This window comes from Myotis davidii, unplaced genomic scaffold (genome assembly GCF_000327345.1).
Source record: "Myotis davidii unplaced genomic scaffold, ASM32734v1 scaffold551, whole genome shotgun sequence".
Taxonomy (NCBI): Eukaryota; Metazoa; Chordata; class Mammalia; order Chiroptera; family Vespertilionidae; genus Myotis; species Myotis davidii.
The window spans coordinates 2,046,882-2,060,938 of record NW_006283788.1 but is presented as its reverse complement, the minus strand read 5'-3'; the positions used below and the strand labels follow the sequence as shown (position 1 = coordinate 2,060,938).

Genomic DNA, 14,057 nt, shown 5'->3' with positions numbered 1-14,057 from the left:
CCTGCAACCTATGCATGTGTCCTTTCCACATTTTTAGTTTTTAAAATATATTTTTATTGATTTCAGAGAGGAAGGGAGAGAGAGACAGAAACATTAATGGTGAGAGAGAATCATTGATTGTCTCAAGCATGCCCTGGAACTGGGGATGGAGCCTGCAACCAAGGCATGTGCCCTGACCGGGATGGAACCATGACCTCCTGGTTCTCAGGTCGATGCTCAACCACTGAGCCATGCCGACCAGGCTATGTTGTGTATTTTACAATTATTAAAAGATTGAAAAAGAAGGCTGAGCCTCCTACAGCAGGAGTTGCCCAGATTTTGAACAGAAAAGGTCAGAATGAGATGCAGCTTCTTTAGGAGTCAGCCTAAGACGCCATCCCACCCGAGGAGGGACTGAGCAGTGAGACCCCTGCTTGGACATTGGCATGATCGAGGGGCACAACACCAGCCTGTCTGCATTTCCTACCTGTGCACCCTGAACCCACGGGGGTCCAGTGACCCAGGGAGGGCCCTGACCCTTAGGATCACCTGCATCAGAGCCCCCAAGCGGGGAGGGAGGCGAAGGGAGGGTCCCCGGAAGGCTGAATGGGGAAAACTGGGCATTTAGCATCCGGGGAGCTGAGGGTTACTACAAAGGGTGCCTCTGGACCACATGCCCCGTTCCTCCGGGTCACGCATTTGCGGGGGATGCTGCAGGGGCCATCCCCCTCTGCTTGCCCCCGCAGGGCTGGGGGGCTGGGTTGCAGGTACCCTCGGCCAGGGTGAACAGGATGTCTGTGGGTCCCTGGATCCCACCCCAGGGGCAGGAGCTGTCTGCCCACAGGGCTCCCTTTCTCAGCCCCTTTGCTTTCTCACCTGTAAGGTCAGAGGGCAACGAGCCGTGCAGGGGCTGCTGGGTGGGTCTGCAACACTGCACACCTGAACGCCAAGGACACCCTCCTGCCCTGTGCTGGGGGATGCTCCCGCCCGAGACAGCGACAGTGGCCACTGTTGGGAAGCCGCCTTTGATGAGCAGACGGAGCTTGGCTTCTAGAGTCCTATTTGGAAAGCACCCCTCCCAGAGGACAGAAATAGTCACCGGGCCCTAAAATAGCTGATGCTGTGGCTCTGGCTTGTGGGCCCCCCCCCGCCCCCGCCCATCCCTGGCGTTGACAGGAAGGCTCTGCCCACAGTGCCGGGGCCACTGCACAGACCCTGGGCACCTCTGCTCTGCCAGGCCGCAGCCGGTGGGCCTTTCGGGCAGGCTGATGCTCTGTGGTTCCGGTCACCGCTTTGCGGGGGATGCAAAACCTCAGGCGGGACTAGAGGGAGAGTGGGTTACCTCCCGATTCCCCTCCTTCCCACTTTCAAAGGGGGTGGGGGCTGCTCCTGAACATCAAAGGGGTGGGATGAATCACCCTCCACCAGGCTGGGCGCTGGCACCACGCACAAAGGAAAACCACTTCAACCGGCCCTGCTCTTTCTTCAGCCTGAAGGAATGCTTTGAATGTGCAGAGTTCTGGAACGTTCAGCCACCTCCTGGGAGGCATTCCCCGGCCCCCTGCAGCAGCCCTCCCCCACTCCTACTGGCTGGTGGAGGCAAGGGCTGGGGGACATCAAAACCACTCCCGCCTGGCCCTCAGGTGTGAGTCTGCCTGCGCCTGGCCGGGCCGTCCCCTCCTAACGAATCCCCGAGACCAGCAGCAGCAACTGGGGCCTGACAGATGCCCAGGACGGCGAGTCTGAACAGATACGTGGGCTGGGGCCGTAGTCGGTTTGTGTTTCATCTGATGCCGCGCTAGCCGTCTCTGTGAACATACTTTACAGATAACAGTTACATCCGTCGGCTTTGACTGGAGCAGGTTAGCCTCTAATGTAGGCGGGCTGCATCCAATCAGCTGAAGGCCTTAAGAGAAAAGACTGAGGTCCCTGCACAGGAGAGAGAATTCTGCCTCCCGACGGCCTTGGCGCTCGAGCTGCAACGCTGACTCTACCGTGGGCTTCAGCCTGTGGGCCCGCCCTGCAGACTTCACACTTGCCAGCCCTGCGATGGCATGAGCCAAGTCCTTAAAATGCATCTCCCTTTATCTCTCTCTCTCTCTCTCTCTCTATCTCTATCTCTATCTCTATCTCTATCTCTCTCTATCTCTATCTCTATAGAAATGTACACATATTCTGTTGGTTCTATTTCTCTGGCGATCCCTGACTAACCACAGGTAGCTGGAGCAGGGCTAATCCAGAAGTGCAAAGCACTGGGGCCTTCTAGATGGGGACTCCCTGGGACTCACCAGGCTGTCTGCACGCTGGGGTCTGGGACAGGAAACAGCTTCCTGGAGCCACCTCACTGTCCTTTGCAAAGGGGACATGGGCTTGGTGGGACGGGGCCTTTGAAAAGGTCAGGCACCTTTCTCATGTGCAGCCCGTTGGCCTATGTCCTTGGAAAGGAGGAAGCCCGTGTGCCCTGGATGTTGTCCTGATGCCCCCTCAGACTGACAGTTCATCTACATAAACACAATGTGTCCGTGCACACGCTGGAGTATGGCTCAGCCATGAAAAGGGGTGAGGCACTGACACTCACTACAACGTGAATGAACCTTGAACACATGATGTTCAGTGCGAGAAGCCAGACACAAAAGGCCACCCAGTGTGTGATTCCATCAATGTGAAATGTCCAGAACAGGCGCATCCACAGGGACAGGAAGTGGGCTGCTGGTTGTCAGGGGTTGTGGAGGGGAATGAGGGTGACTGCTAAAGGGGACAGGGTTTCCTTTTGGGGTGATGGGCCGTTCTGGAACTAGACGGAGTGGATGGTTGCACATTGTAAATGCACCCAATGCCACGGAATTGTGCACTTCAAAATATATGGTGAACTGGATGCTATGCAAATTATTATTTTTTTAAATCTCCGTCTGCAGAGCTGATGGTGCAGTGCTGCACTCTTCTATTTTGCTCTGCGTGTTTCTGGTCCCCGATGGGTTAAGTGTCTGTGAACAGAAACTGCGTGTCCTTTTTCTTTTTTTAGCATAGAAAGCAAACATGCTTATTTCAAAAACTTCACACAGCGCAGAGGTGAAGAAAGCAGGCGGTGAGAAGCTCGGTCTCTCCTATCTGCCTCTGGTAAAGAGGGAGATGAGGGGACAGAAGAGAGAGAATGCCTGCCTCCTGCTGGTCCTCCAGCGGGGCCTGAGGTGGCCTCACTGGGGCTTCCAAGGCAGGACCCCAGGGGCCGGCGGCGAGGTCAGTGTTCATAAATCGCTGTGGCAATGGGATCACCACAACCCGCGGGGTGGCTTTCCATCAGCTGTGTGTTTCTACTGAGGAAACGGAGGCTTAGCGAGGTTGGGTGGCCTGAGGTCGCACAGCGAAAGGCACAGCTGCAGGGCCAGTCCATCCTCCTGCCGCTGTGGGCCATGGGTCTCCCCCTATAACCCCCCTCCCCCGACCCCCGCCTGTGTGTCTCTCCCTTGGACTCCGCTGCCCTGCTCACCTTGATACGCTGGATCCCGGCTTCGATGCGGAGCTGCTCCACCAGTTTGCGGGCCTGGGCGATGTTGTTAGTGGCGGACATGGTCTGCCATCAGCTCTGGCCCCGTCGTCCAGGTAGCTGTGGGGGAAGCAGACAGCGTGAGCCGGCTGGGAGGCCCCAGGACCTCAGGCAGCTGAGGATGGAGAGCAGGACACCCCCCATTCCGGGAGCTCTCTGGCCACCCGCTGCCCCCCTCCCCACCCTGCAGCTCCATTCTGGGGACTGGCCACATTGTCTGTGTCCTCAGGTCGTACACGGAGGCCCGGCTGAACCCCTCTTTGCCCACTTCCCTCCTGTGGCCAATCTCTGGTTGTGACCATCAAGGGTCCCCAGGAGTTCATCAAACCAATGCATGACTCCTGGTTGGCTCCAGGTGAGGGACTCGGCAGGAAAAAGTACCAGTTTCCTCGGGCCCTGCTCCTCCCCCAGGGTCTCTGGAAGTGGGGCTGGGCCACTCTCTGGGGTGGGCCATCCTGGGCCCTGCAGGGTGTTGAGCAGCAGCCCTGGCCCCACCCTCCTGATGCCAGGAGCATGCCCAGTCGGGATGACTGCATTTGTCCCCAGACTTGGCTCAGTCATCCCTGAGGGGCAGATCGCCCTGGCTGAGACCCTGTCTGAGGCAGATCACCGGGGACAACTGAGGTGTCACCCCCTCTCTTTCTTTCTTTTAAAATTCTTTTTTATTTTTTAAAAATATATTTTTATTGATTTCAGAGAGGAAGGGAGAGGGAGAGAGAGAAACATCAATGATGAGAGAGAATCATTGATTTGCTGCCTCCTGCATTCCCCCTACTGGGGATTGAGCCCACAACCCGGGCACGTGTGCTTGACCGGAGTCAAAACTGGGACCCTTCAGTCCGAAGGCCGATTCTCTATCCACTGAGCAAACCAGCCAGGGAGGGCGGGGGCTATTTCATTCCTTCCTTCATTCACTCCTTTGTTTGCTCAGTACAATCTCACAGAGAATGTCTTGCCGCATGCCAGGCATAGCTCTGAGGATTGAGCTGACGCGGTCCCGTGCTTGTGGGTGCCCGGTTCAGATTTCTGCCCTTTCTCCCGGCCCACCCCACACCTCAGCCTGGCTGCCTCTGGAACCAGCTGGCCCATAACCTGGGCTTCCACACCCTGCTGCCAGGGCCGGGGCAGAGCGGAACGTGCTGGCTCTTCCCTGCTCTGGAGTGGCTTTGAGGGGGTGGGGGACAGAATTTACGTCAGAAACTCTGGGACAGTGGTTGCCAGAGACCCAGGGAGCCCGCTTGGCTCTGCAGGGTTCCCAGAGCTTTCTGGTGTGCTGGGACTCATGCTCCTCCATTAGCGTCCTGGGGTGGCCGTGACAACCACCCACCGGATGGCTTAAAACAACGGAAATTCACTCTCTCACATCTGGAGGCCGAGTCTGAAATCAAGGTGATGCAGAGCCATGCTCGCTCTGAGGGCTCCAGGGAGGGTCCTCCCTGCCTCTCCTGGGGGCGGGGGGGGGGTGGTCGTCCTTGGAGCTCCCCTTGGCTTGTGGCTGCATCACCCCCATCTCTGCCTCTGTTGTCACGTGGCCTATGTGTCTGTGTCCACATTTTCATCTTCTTATAAGGACACTAATCACTGGGTTCAGTGTAACCTCGTCTTAACTCATTACATCTGCAACAACTCGGTTTCGAGATAGGTTCCCTTCTGAAGTCCGGAGCGGACGCAGATGTTCCCCTGGGTGTGGACAGTGCGCTTGGAGTAACCCACTTCGCGTGGGTGGAGTCCAGATAACCCCTCCCCTGCCCCCAGTCGACCTTCCGCTAATTCAGATCCAGGGCGAGAGATCTCATGTTGTCTGTTCTGCACCAAATTCTGCCTGTGGACCTGTCCCCCCAGCACCCTTAGGAATCGGTGTCACACGTCACAGTTCAGGGAACCAGAGCACCTCCCTTCTGCTTCCTCACCCAAAAGAAGGCTCACCCTTTATTATGCCAACAATTCCCGCTTTGCTCTCATTTGGGATGGTTTTCATGGTCCTTCCAAAATATGTTTAGGAATTTAAATTAGATTTTAAAATTTGAGATGCCTGTCAATTCACATGCAGTTGTAGAAAACGATAGAGAACCGCACTTTGCCCGGTTTCCCCCAAGGATGGCAAACTGCAGTGAGATCACAGCCAGGATGCTGGCACCAATGCAGGAAAGACACAGGCCCCTCCTATGGCCCTGAGATGGCCACACCCAGGTCCCCTCACCCACCTCCATCCCTGGCGACCACTGTAGGTTCTCTTTCTCCACAAGTTTGCCATCTGGAGAATGTTAAGTAAACGCAAGCGTTTGGTATGTAACTTCCCTCCACTTGGTGTCATTCTCTGGTTGCTGCTTGTCGCTGTGGCTCATTCCATCCCACGGCCGAGTCGTGCTCCAGGACAGGGCTGTACACCGGTTAGCCATGACCCGTGGAAGGACAGTGGGGCTGAGTCCTCCGCTTGGCCATCACAATAAAGCTGCCATCAGCTTCGCGTGAACACTGTCTATGTCTCTGGGGTGAGTGCTGAGGAGTGTGGCTGCAGGCTTAACTTTGAAAGCAAATGCCAGCTTGTTTCCCAGAGTGGCTGTACCATTTTACACCCCCACCAGCGATGTATGGGTGATGTTAACTTGTTTTTGTAATTCAGTTACCCAAATTCTTCTCTGTTCCTTCAGGCAGTGAAAACTCTACCTTTTCACCCAGCCTTCATCTAGGGGGCCTCAGTGGTGTGGTTCTGCACTGGGATGATGTCCAGGGACATCTGCGGTTGTCACATTGGGTTGCTCTTAGCATGGGGGTGTGGGGGGTGGGGACCAGGAATGCTGCTCAACGTCCCCATAGTGCCCAGGACGCCCGAGGGGTCGGGTCGGATAGAGGGTGCAGAATCTAAGTTCAAGAGTCCTGGGAAGTCCCCGCCCCAGCCAGGCTGACTTCTAACCAGGTAACTAACACTCTCTCTGTCACCATGCATGGCATCACTGTCTGCCTGGTAGTCAGGAGGGCCAGGTGGCTTCAGACATTCAAAGCAGATTTTCAGAAAAGTTCTTTGGAATCTAAAGGAGTGGACTGTTGATCAACACGCCTTGGACAGTGCCCCAGAGAGTTCTGCTGAGTGAACAAAGCCGATCCCTAGAGGTTACAAGCTGCGTGGTGCCCTTTATGGGCTATTTTTGAGATGACAAGGTTGTGGGGATGAAGGCGTGATGGGGGGTTGCTGGGGCTGGGTTGGGGCTGCGGCCTGGGAGAAAAGGGTGACACCAGATCTCCGTGGCGCTGGAGATGGGGCTTATCTTGGGTGGTGGTGGGTCCATGCGCCTGCCCAGGTGATAAACTTGCATAGAACTTAACATACATACACAAAACCCCGGAGAAATCTGAATAGGGTCAGTGGGCTATATCAATGCCAAAATCCGGGCTGTGATGTTGACAAGGGACTTTGACAAAACATTATCATTTGGGGGGGTCAAGGGAAGTAGAAAAAGGGGTAGGGCGGATAAAAAGTGATAGAAGGAGACGACTTGGGGTGGTGAACACACAATATAATATAATATACAGGTGATGTATTATAACAGTGATGGCGAACCTTTTGAGCTTGGCGTGTCAGCATTTTGAAAAACCCTAACTTAACTCTGGTGCCGTGTCACATATAGAAATTTTTTGATATTTGCAACCATAGTAAAACAAAGACTTATATTTTTGATATTTATTTTATATATTTAAATGCCATTTAACAAAGAAAAATCAACCAAAAAAAATGAGTTCGCATGTCACCTCTGACACGCGTGTCATAGGTTCGCCATCACTGCATTATAGAATTGTACACCCAAAACCTATATAATTTTATTATCCAATGTCACCCCAATAAATTCAATGGAAAGACGGGAAATTAGCATTTGGGAAAACAGAGTGAATGTTACAAGGAAGTTCTGATTTGTTACAACTGCATGTGAATCTACAGTGATCTCCACCAAAGTTAAAAAAAACCCAAAACACTCCTCCACATGGCCTGTTCCCCGAGTCCTGCAGACACCCGGCCCCCTTTCGGGTCAGAGGAGGCCCGAGTGTGTCTGCCCCGGGTGCACAGAGCCCATGTGTGGGCCTCCAGAGCTCTGATTCAGCAGAGAGCTTCAAAGCAGCCACAAAACATCCAACTCAGGGAAAACCTCCCTGCTTCGGCTCAAAAATACCTAAATTACTCAGCGCTAAATATAGATGCGCATAGAGAACAAACGAGGTGGCCCGGGGAGTGTTTACTTTGGAAGGTCGGGAGTCCTGCTCGGCGTCCAGTGTGTCCACCAGAACCCCAGGACCCCCGGCACCTCGAGCAGCCACCCCAGCTGTGGTCTCCCTCCTGAGCATGAAGCCAGAGGCGGTGCCGGCTTTCTGTGCCTGGTATGTACCCTGAGAGGCTCCTCTGTGAGAACCCAGGCCCCAGAGAACAGCCAGAGAGGTGTGTGTGTGTGTGTGTGTGCATGTGTAAGTGTGAGTTATGTGTGTGCATGTGTTTGCCTGTGTATGTGTACATGTGTATGCCTAAGTGTGTGTCCATATGTAGGTATGTGAGTGTATTGTGTGCATCTGTCAATGTGAGCATGCATGCTTGTATGTGCATACGCTTGTGTTGCATGTGTGTGTCAGCATATGTGCATATGCGACATGCGTGAGCATGTCTGTGCATGTGTACATGTATACACGTGTGTGTGTATGTATGCATATGTGTGTGTGTGTGTGTGTGAGAGTGCCAAGACGCCAAGATCCAGACACTGTAGCAGACACAAGTTACCGAAGACCATGTGGCAGACTCAAGTCCTCGTCCGGGCTGGTGTCACAGCCAGTCACTGACTCATGGGCCAGCCATGCCTTCCGGGATGAGACCAAGGCTGGCAGAGCAGGAGCCTGCTGAGTCAGCGTGGGGAACACGCCTCCCCAGCTGCCTCTCCACAGGAGGTATGTGACCAAGCGGGCACCTGACTTGGCAGGGCCTGCCCGGCCCAGCAGAGCCTCCAAGGCCCTAGCGGTGGGCAGGGCCTTGGGAAGCTGGGGGCGGGGCAGGCTGCTCTGGGAGGGACGGGCGAGGTGGTCAGAGCTGCTGGCAGCAGCAAGTCACGTTCTCAGCTCTGGGTTCAGCCCCTGTGGAGAGGGTGGCTCAGGCCTGGTGAGCCTGAGGGCAAGGCTTGGGGTGAGCTTAGCCTAAAAATAGAACCTTGACAAATGCCACCAGGCCCTGGGCTGGCCTCCCAGGGAAGGGCTGGGAAGTCACAGCAGGTGGAACCTGACTGCACAGAAGAACTGAACGTGCTCATGTCTCAAAGGCAAGGACTCTGAGGCGGCCCCGCCCCCTGGACGCCTGTGAAGCTGTGATAAAAGGGAGGCTAGTTACCCTCAAACCAGTACAGACCAGAGCCGAGACAGGAGGCTCCAATGCCCAGAAGGAGGAAACAGAACCATGGAGCCCTGGCCGAGAAGCTCAATGGTTAGAGCGTTGTCCTGTATGCCAATGTTGCAGGCTGGATTCCTGGTCGGGGCACATACAAGAAGCAACCAATGAATGCATAAATAAGCGGAACAACAACTCGATGCTTCTCTCTCTTTCTCTCCCTTCCCCTCGCTCTCTCACTCTTAAAACAACAACGAACAACCCACAAAACTATGGAGAGAGTAAGGCTTCCTTCAGTGGGGGCTGCAGGGATGGCAAAAGGGGGGAACAACTAGTTTAGAACAGTTTCTCCCTTGAGCACTGCTGACACTGGGGCTGAGTCACTCTCTGGGGGCCGTCCTGGGCACCGTGGGGTGATGAGCAGCATCCCTGGCTCTGCCCCCTCCATGCCGGGAGCTCCCCGAGTTGTGACAAACACAGATGTCCCCAGACACCCCCAGTGTTCCCTGGGGGCATTTAAGGCCTTTACGGAACTCCCTTAGCAGAAGAAAATCTGCAGCTACAAGAGGCTCATTTAGGCCAATTGCAAAGAGCTTTTTTGGGGGAACTGAAATGGTTCCGTTTGAACTGAAACAGTCCTGAATGAAAACAGAAGCTTTAAAGGGGGTTTAGTTTTCTCAGCATCCAAACCCTCTGTGACTAGAAGCCACAGACAGGGCCGGAGCTTTCCCTCCACTCCACCAGCGACTCATTTGAAGAGCAGAGAAGTGGAAGGTGTAAGCGCCACGGAGAGCAGCAGATCTGAATTCTGCCCCAACCCCAAAGCTGTGTGGCTTTGGGAAAGTCACCTCCCCTCTCTGAACTCCGCTGGAATGCTCAGAGCGACACTGCCTCCCTGCAGGCAAGCCAGGTCCCACTGGCAGCTGTGGAGAGAGACCTCTTTCAGGGGCCTGTGGAAAGTGCCAGCTATAAACACAACGGCTGGAGAGATGGAACGAAAGACAAGATGACGTGGATGCTGTGCCCAGCGGATGCGGAAGGTGGTTTGCTGGGGGGCCATTGGGAATCCCGCTCCCCCAGGGGCTTCCTGTGCCAAGGTGGCCACGCCCCTCACCTGCTCAGGGGGGACCAGGCAGAGTTTGAGGTTGATCATATGACAAATAAGAACGGATGAAGCTAGTGAGAGAGCCAGGGATTAAGAGTCCATTTTCATGTTTGACTCAAATCATGCCAATCCCTTCCCTTCCAAGCCACAGAGTAAGGTGAGACTAGATTCCTTCAAGCTCTGCTCTGAGCTCCGAGGGTCCATAATGACAGCCACACCCAGGTCCGTTCCATGTCATTGCTGGACACACTTAGATGTGTTTTAGCTGCTGGTGACCCCGAGTTGCAAGTTTCTCCGGGAAGTTTCCAGAAGAAGTAGGGCTATTTCCAGGGACCTCATTCCCCGGGGCAGAGGCAGGCCTGGTTCCTGAAGATCCCACGTGCAGGGAGTGTCTGGAAGTGGGAACTTAGGTCTGCCCTGACCTGGGTCTTAACTTCTCCAACCAGAACGTAACAGGGTTGTTCCGAAAGCTGAGAACGGTCCCGGTCCCGGTGTGTCATTCTGTGGCTCTGAGATCAGGACGAGTGACACTCATAGCCTCCTCCTAAGCCACCTGGACTTTAGATAAAAATCTGTGTCTGGCCCTAGCTGGTTTGGCTCAGTAGATAAAGTGTTGGCCTGTGGACTAACGGGTCCCAGGTTCAATTCCGGCCAAGGGCACATGCCCAGGTTGTGGGCTCGGTCCCTAGTGGGGGGCATGCAGGAGGCAGCAGATCAATGATTCTCTCTCATCATTGATGTTTCTATCTTTCTCTCCCTCTCCCTTCCTCTCTGAAATCAATAAAAATATATTAAAAATGAATAAATAAATTAAAAAAAAATCTGTGTCTGTAGATTTCAGCTCGCACAGCAGTGAGTGAGCTGGCTCCTGCTGAGGGCAACCAGATAAGCTGGACAGGACAGAGAAACAGCTGCTTGGAGGTGCTGTTGGGCTATTAAGATGGTGAAGAATTACTTGTCAGGCTCTGGGGGAGGACGGAAACCCAAGATCCTGGCTTTTGAGGTTACTTTTTTGTGAGTGGAGGATTTGATGAGAGGCTGAGCGATGCCTTTTTTAGCCTCGCGAGGCTGGGGCATGGAGGCCGAGATCCAGGGCCGAGAGAGCTTGGTGAGCCTCCCTTGGTATGAACTGGGACAACAAAGTGCTACACTCTGAGCACAGGGTACACAGGAAGTAGGCAGGCACTGACCGCGACTGTAGTTGAGTTGTGAATAATCTCAGCGCCTGATATCGGGTTGAGGTGACCTTAGGTGGCTCGCGGCCCTAGATGCTGGGCAGAAGTAGATGTAAGTCCTCTCCGGTGGACAACACCATCATTTTAGGCTTCAACTATTTCTACAAACAAGTCCGCAATCACAACGTGCAGCACACAGCGAGAAATAACAGGCGCACACCGAGACAAGACCCATGAACACAAACCAACAGGAACAGTGGGCAACGCAAACAGGCTCCAGGGGCTCTCTGCATGGGAGCTGGGAGAGACTTTAAAATAACGGTGTTAATTATGTTCAAAGAGATACCTGGGTGAGATGGGCATTTAGCAGGGAATTGGAAACTGCAGAAGAAAGAACCCATGGACATGCAGAGAGTGCTAATATCTGGAATGTAAGAACACAATGGGGAGTTCCAGTCAACAAGGCCGTGCAGGCAAACACACGACCTGGAGCTTCCCACAACTGCAAAAATTACAACTGAATTACAGAACAGCCATCATGCAGAACATCTGAAATCTAGCTGCACAGAAGTCCTAAGACGAAGGATATAAAGAAGCAGCCACACCAAGACCGGCAGAAACTGTGACGGTGACAGAGGGTGGCAGGAGAGCGGGAAATGCTGATCACGTGGGAGCAGAGGTCCGTTTCACATTCACTGAATTTGGAAAAATGCGAAATAGTTGTAACTTTCTTGTTGAAAAGCTAGGTAGCTCTGTTGTCATCAGCTAACCCCGGTTCTATCATACTCCGGTCTAAGAAAACCTTTGTTAATCAAAGAAGAGACAAAAGAATGGGAAGACCAAATAGATGAGGACTGGTCATCGGGACTCTCAAGTTCATGAACTGTACAACCAAACGTCAAAAGTGCAACAGTACCTGCTGCTTCAAAGTGTTTATAACTTTTGAAGTAAAGGGGAAAGAGAAGGAAAAAATCTCTAAAATTTCAACCAAACTATGTTGCATTTATATCTTTTTGTCTATTTTTATACTTTTTATAATGTTTGCTTTTGTCCTGAGTATATATACACAGGGTGTCCCAAAATGTACACACACTGAACAGCTGATAGCTCAATTAATGTTTCTTTCTTTTCAGATTTGACCCATTGGAATTCATAATTATTCAAAGTGTTGATACATTTTTGGGACACCTGTATTGTGTAGTATATAAAGAGTTTCTCTCCCAAATCCGTCAATCCTTGAACACAGTCCCACAGAATACTGATGTTTACTTTCTATTTTTAAAACCTTACTATGGGAAATACTCTTTGGAAATATGTTATGTGCACACTTGTAAAAAAAAAAACCCCCAAAACCACAATGGAGTAAATAGTATCACTGACGACAACTAAAGAGAAAATTAGTGCACTGGAAGGTAGTTCAGGGGGAAATACACAGAATGAAGCAAGAAGGCACAAAGGGAAAGAAAACACTGCAGAGAAGGCAGATGCAGAGGATGCAATGAAGTCTGATACACAGGTAAGTGGAAGTCTGGCAGAAGGAGAGAGAGAACAGGACAGAAGAAATCTTTGAATAGATAAATTTCCCAAAACTGATAAAAAGAAAAGACCGCAAGCCACAGATTCCACAAGCTCTACACCCTCAGGCAGGATCTTAGAAACCAACAGAGAAATGGCCATTAAGCATATAAAAAGATGCTCAATGAGCCCTAGCTAGTTTGGCTCAGTGGACAGAGCATCAGCCTTTGGACTGAAGGGTCCTGGGTTCAATTCCAGTCAAGAAAACGTATGCTCCTCGGTTTATGACTCTGACCCTGGTTCAGGGTGCGCCTGCAACCAACCGATGTCTCTCTCTCACACTGATGTTTCTCTCTTTCTGTCTCTTCCCCTCCCTCCCACTCTCTCTAAAAATCAATGGAAAGATATTCTGGGGAGAGGATTAACAACAAAAAAAGAAATGCTCAATGACTAGCCATCAGGGAAATAGAAATAAAAACCACAACGAGAGATATGAGAGACTGATTCATAACTAACAGAGTGGCAAGAAGTAAAAAGGCCATCAATACTAGGTATTGGGGAGGATGCAGAATTGCTGATGGGAGTGTGACATAGTACAGTCACTCTGGGAAACAAGTTTAGCAGTTTCTTATACGGCCACACACACACTTAACCTATGACCCACAATTCCCCTCCTTGGGATTTACCCAAGACACATAAGAATGTATTTCCACAAAAATACCTGCACAAGACTTTGCATGTCTTTATATTTATAATAGCAAGAGTTGGAAGCCGCACAAATGCCTATCAACAAGAGAATGAGTAAACTGATCATTCACACCATGGGCTATGCCTGCACAATAAGAAAGAACGATGTACTGATAGATGGAGTCACGTGTGTGAATTTCAAAAGTATTTTGTTAAGCAAAAGAGGACAGACCTCAGACATGTTACGTATCTTGTTTGAGGTGTTGGTGTACACAGATGTATATATTTGTCAAAATTCATTAAACCGTATAGTTAAGGTCTGTTCATTTTACTAAATAGGAATTATACCTTAATAAAATCAAAACAAATAAACAAACCTGCTGAAAACAAGCTTCAAGAACGAGGGGAAAAGACATTTTCAAGGCGGGGGTGAGGGGAGGAAGCAGGGACATCTATAATACTGTCAACAATAAAAAATATTTATTAAAAATTTTACCTATGCCTAAATCTAAAAAGAATAGTTTTTAAAAAAATCCTCACCTGAGGATATTTTTCCATTGATTTTAAGAGAAAGTGGGAGAGGGAAAAAAAGAGAGAAATATCGATGTGTGTGGGAAATTGATCCAGGGTTGAGCCTGGGACTGACCTGCTGGCAAAGTCACAAACAAGTCCCAGCTTAGAGGGCTCAGTCTTTTTAGC

General features: G+C 51.7%; 1 protein-coding gene across 2 annotated transcripts in view; it reads right to left on the bottom strand.

The window, feature by feature from the left end:
- GNG7 (guanine nucleotide binding protein (G protein), gamma 7) overlaps positions 1–14,057 on the bottom strand; it is an 85,807-nt gene that overhangs the window by 4,597 nt on the left and 67,153 nt on the right. For both annotated transcript variants that reach the window (XM_006754096.2, XM_006754097.2), the window contains exon 2: positions 3,467–3,583. In XM_006754096.2, coding sequence (XP_006754159.1) covers positions 3,467–3,547 — 81 coding nt within the window. In that variant the 5' untranslated portion in view covers positions 3,548–3,583. The remainder of the gene's footprint in view (positions 1–3,466; positions 3,584–14,057) is intronic.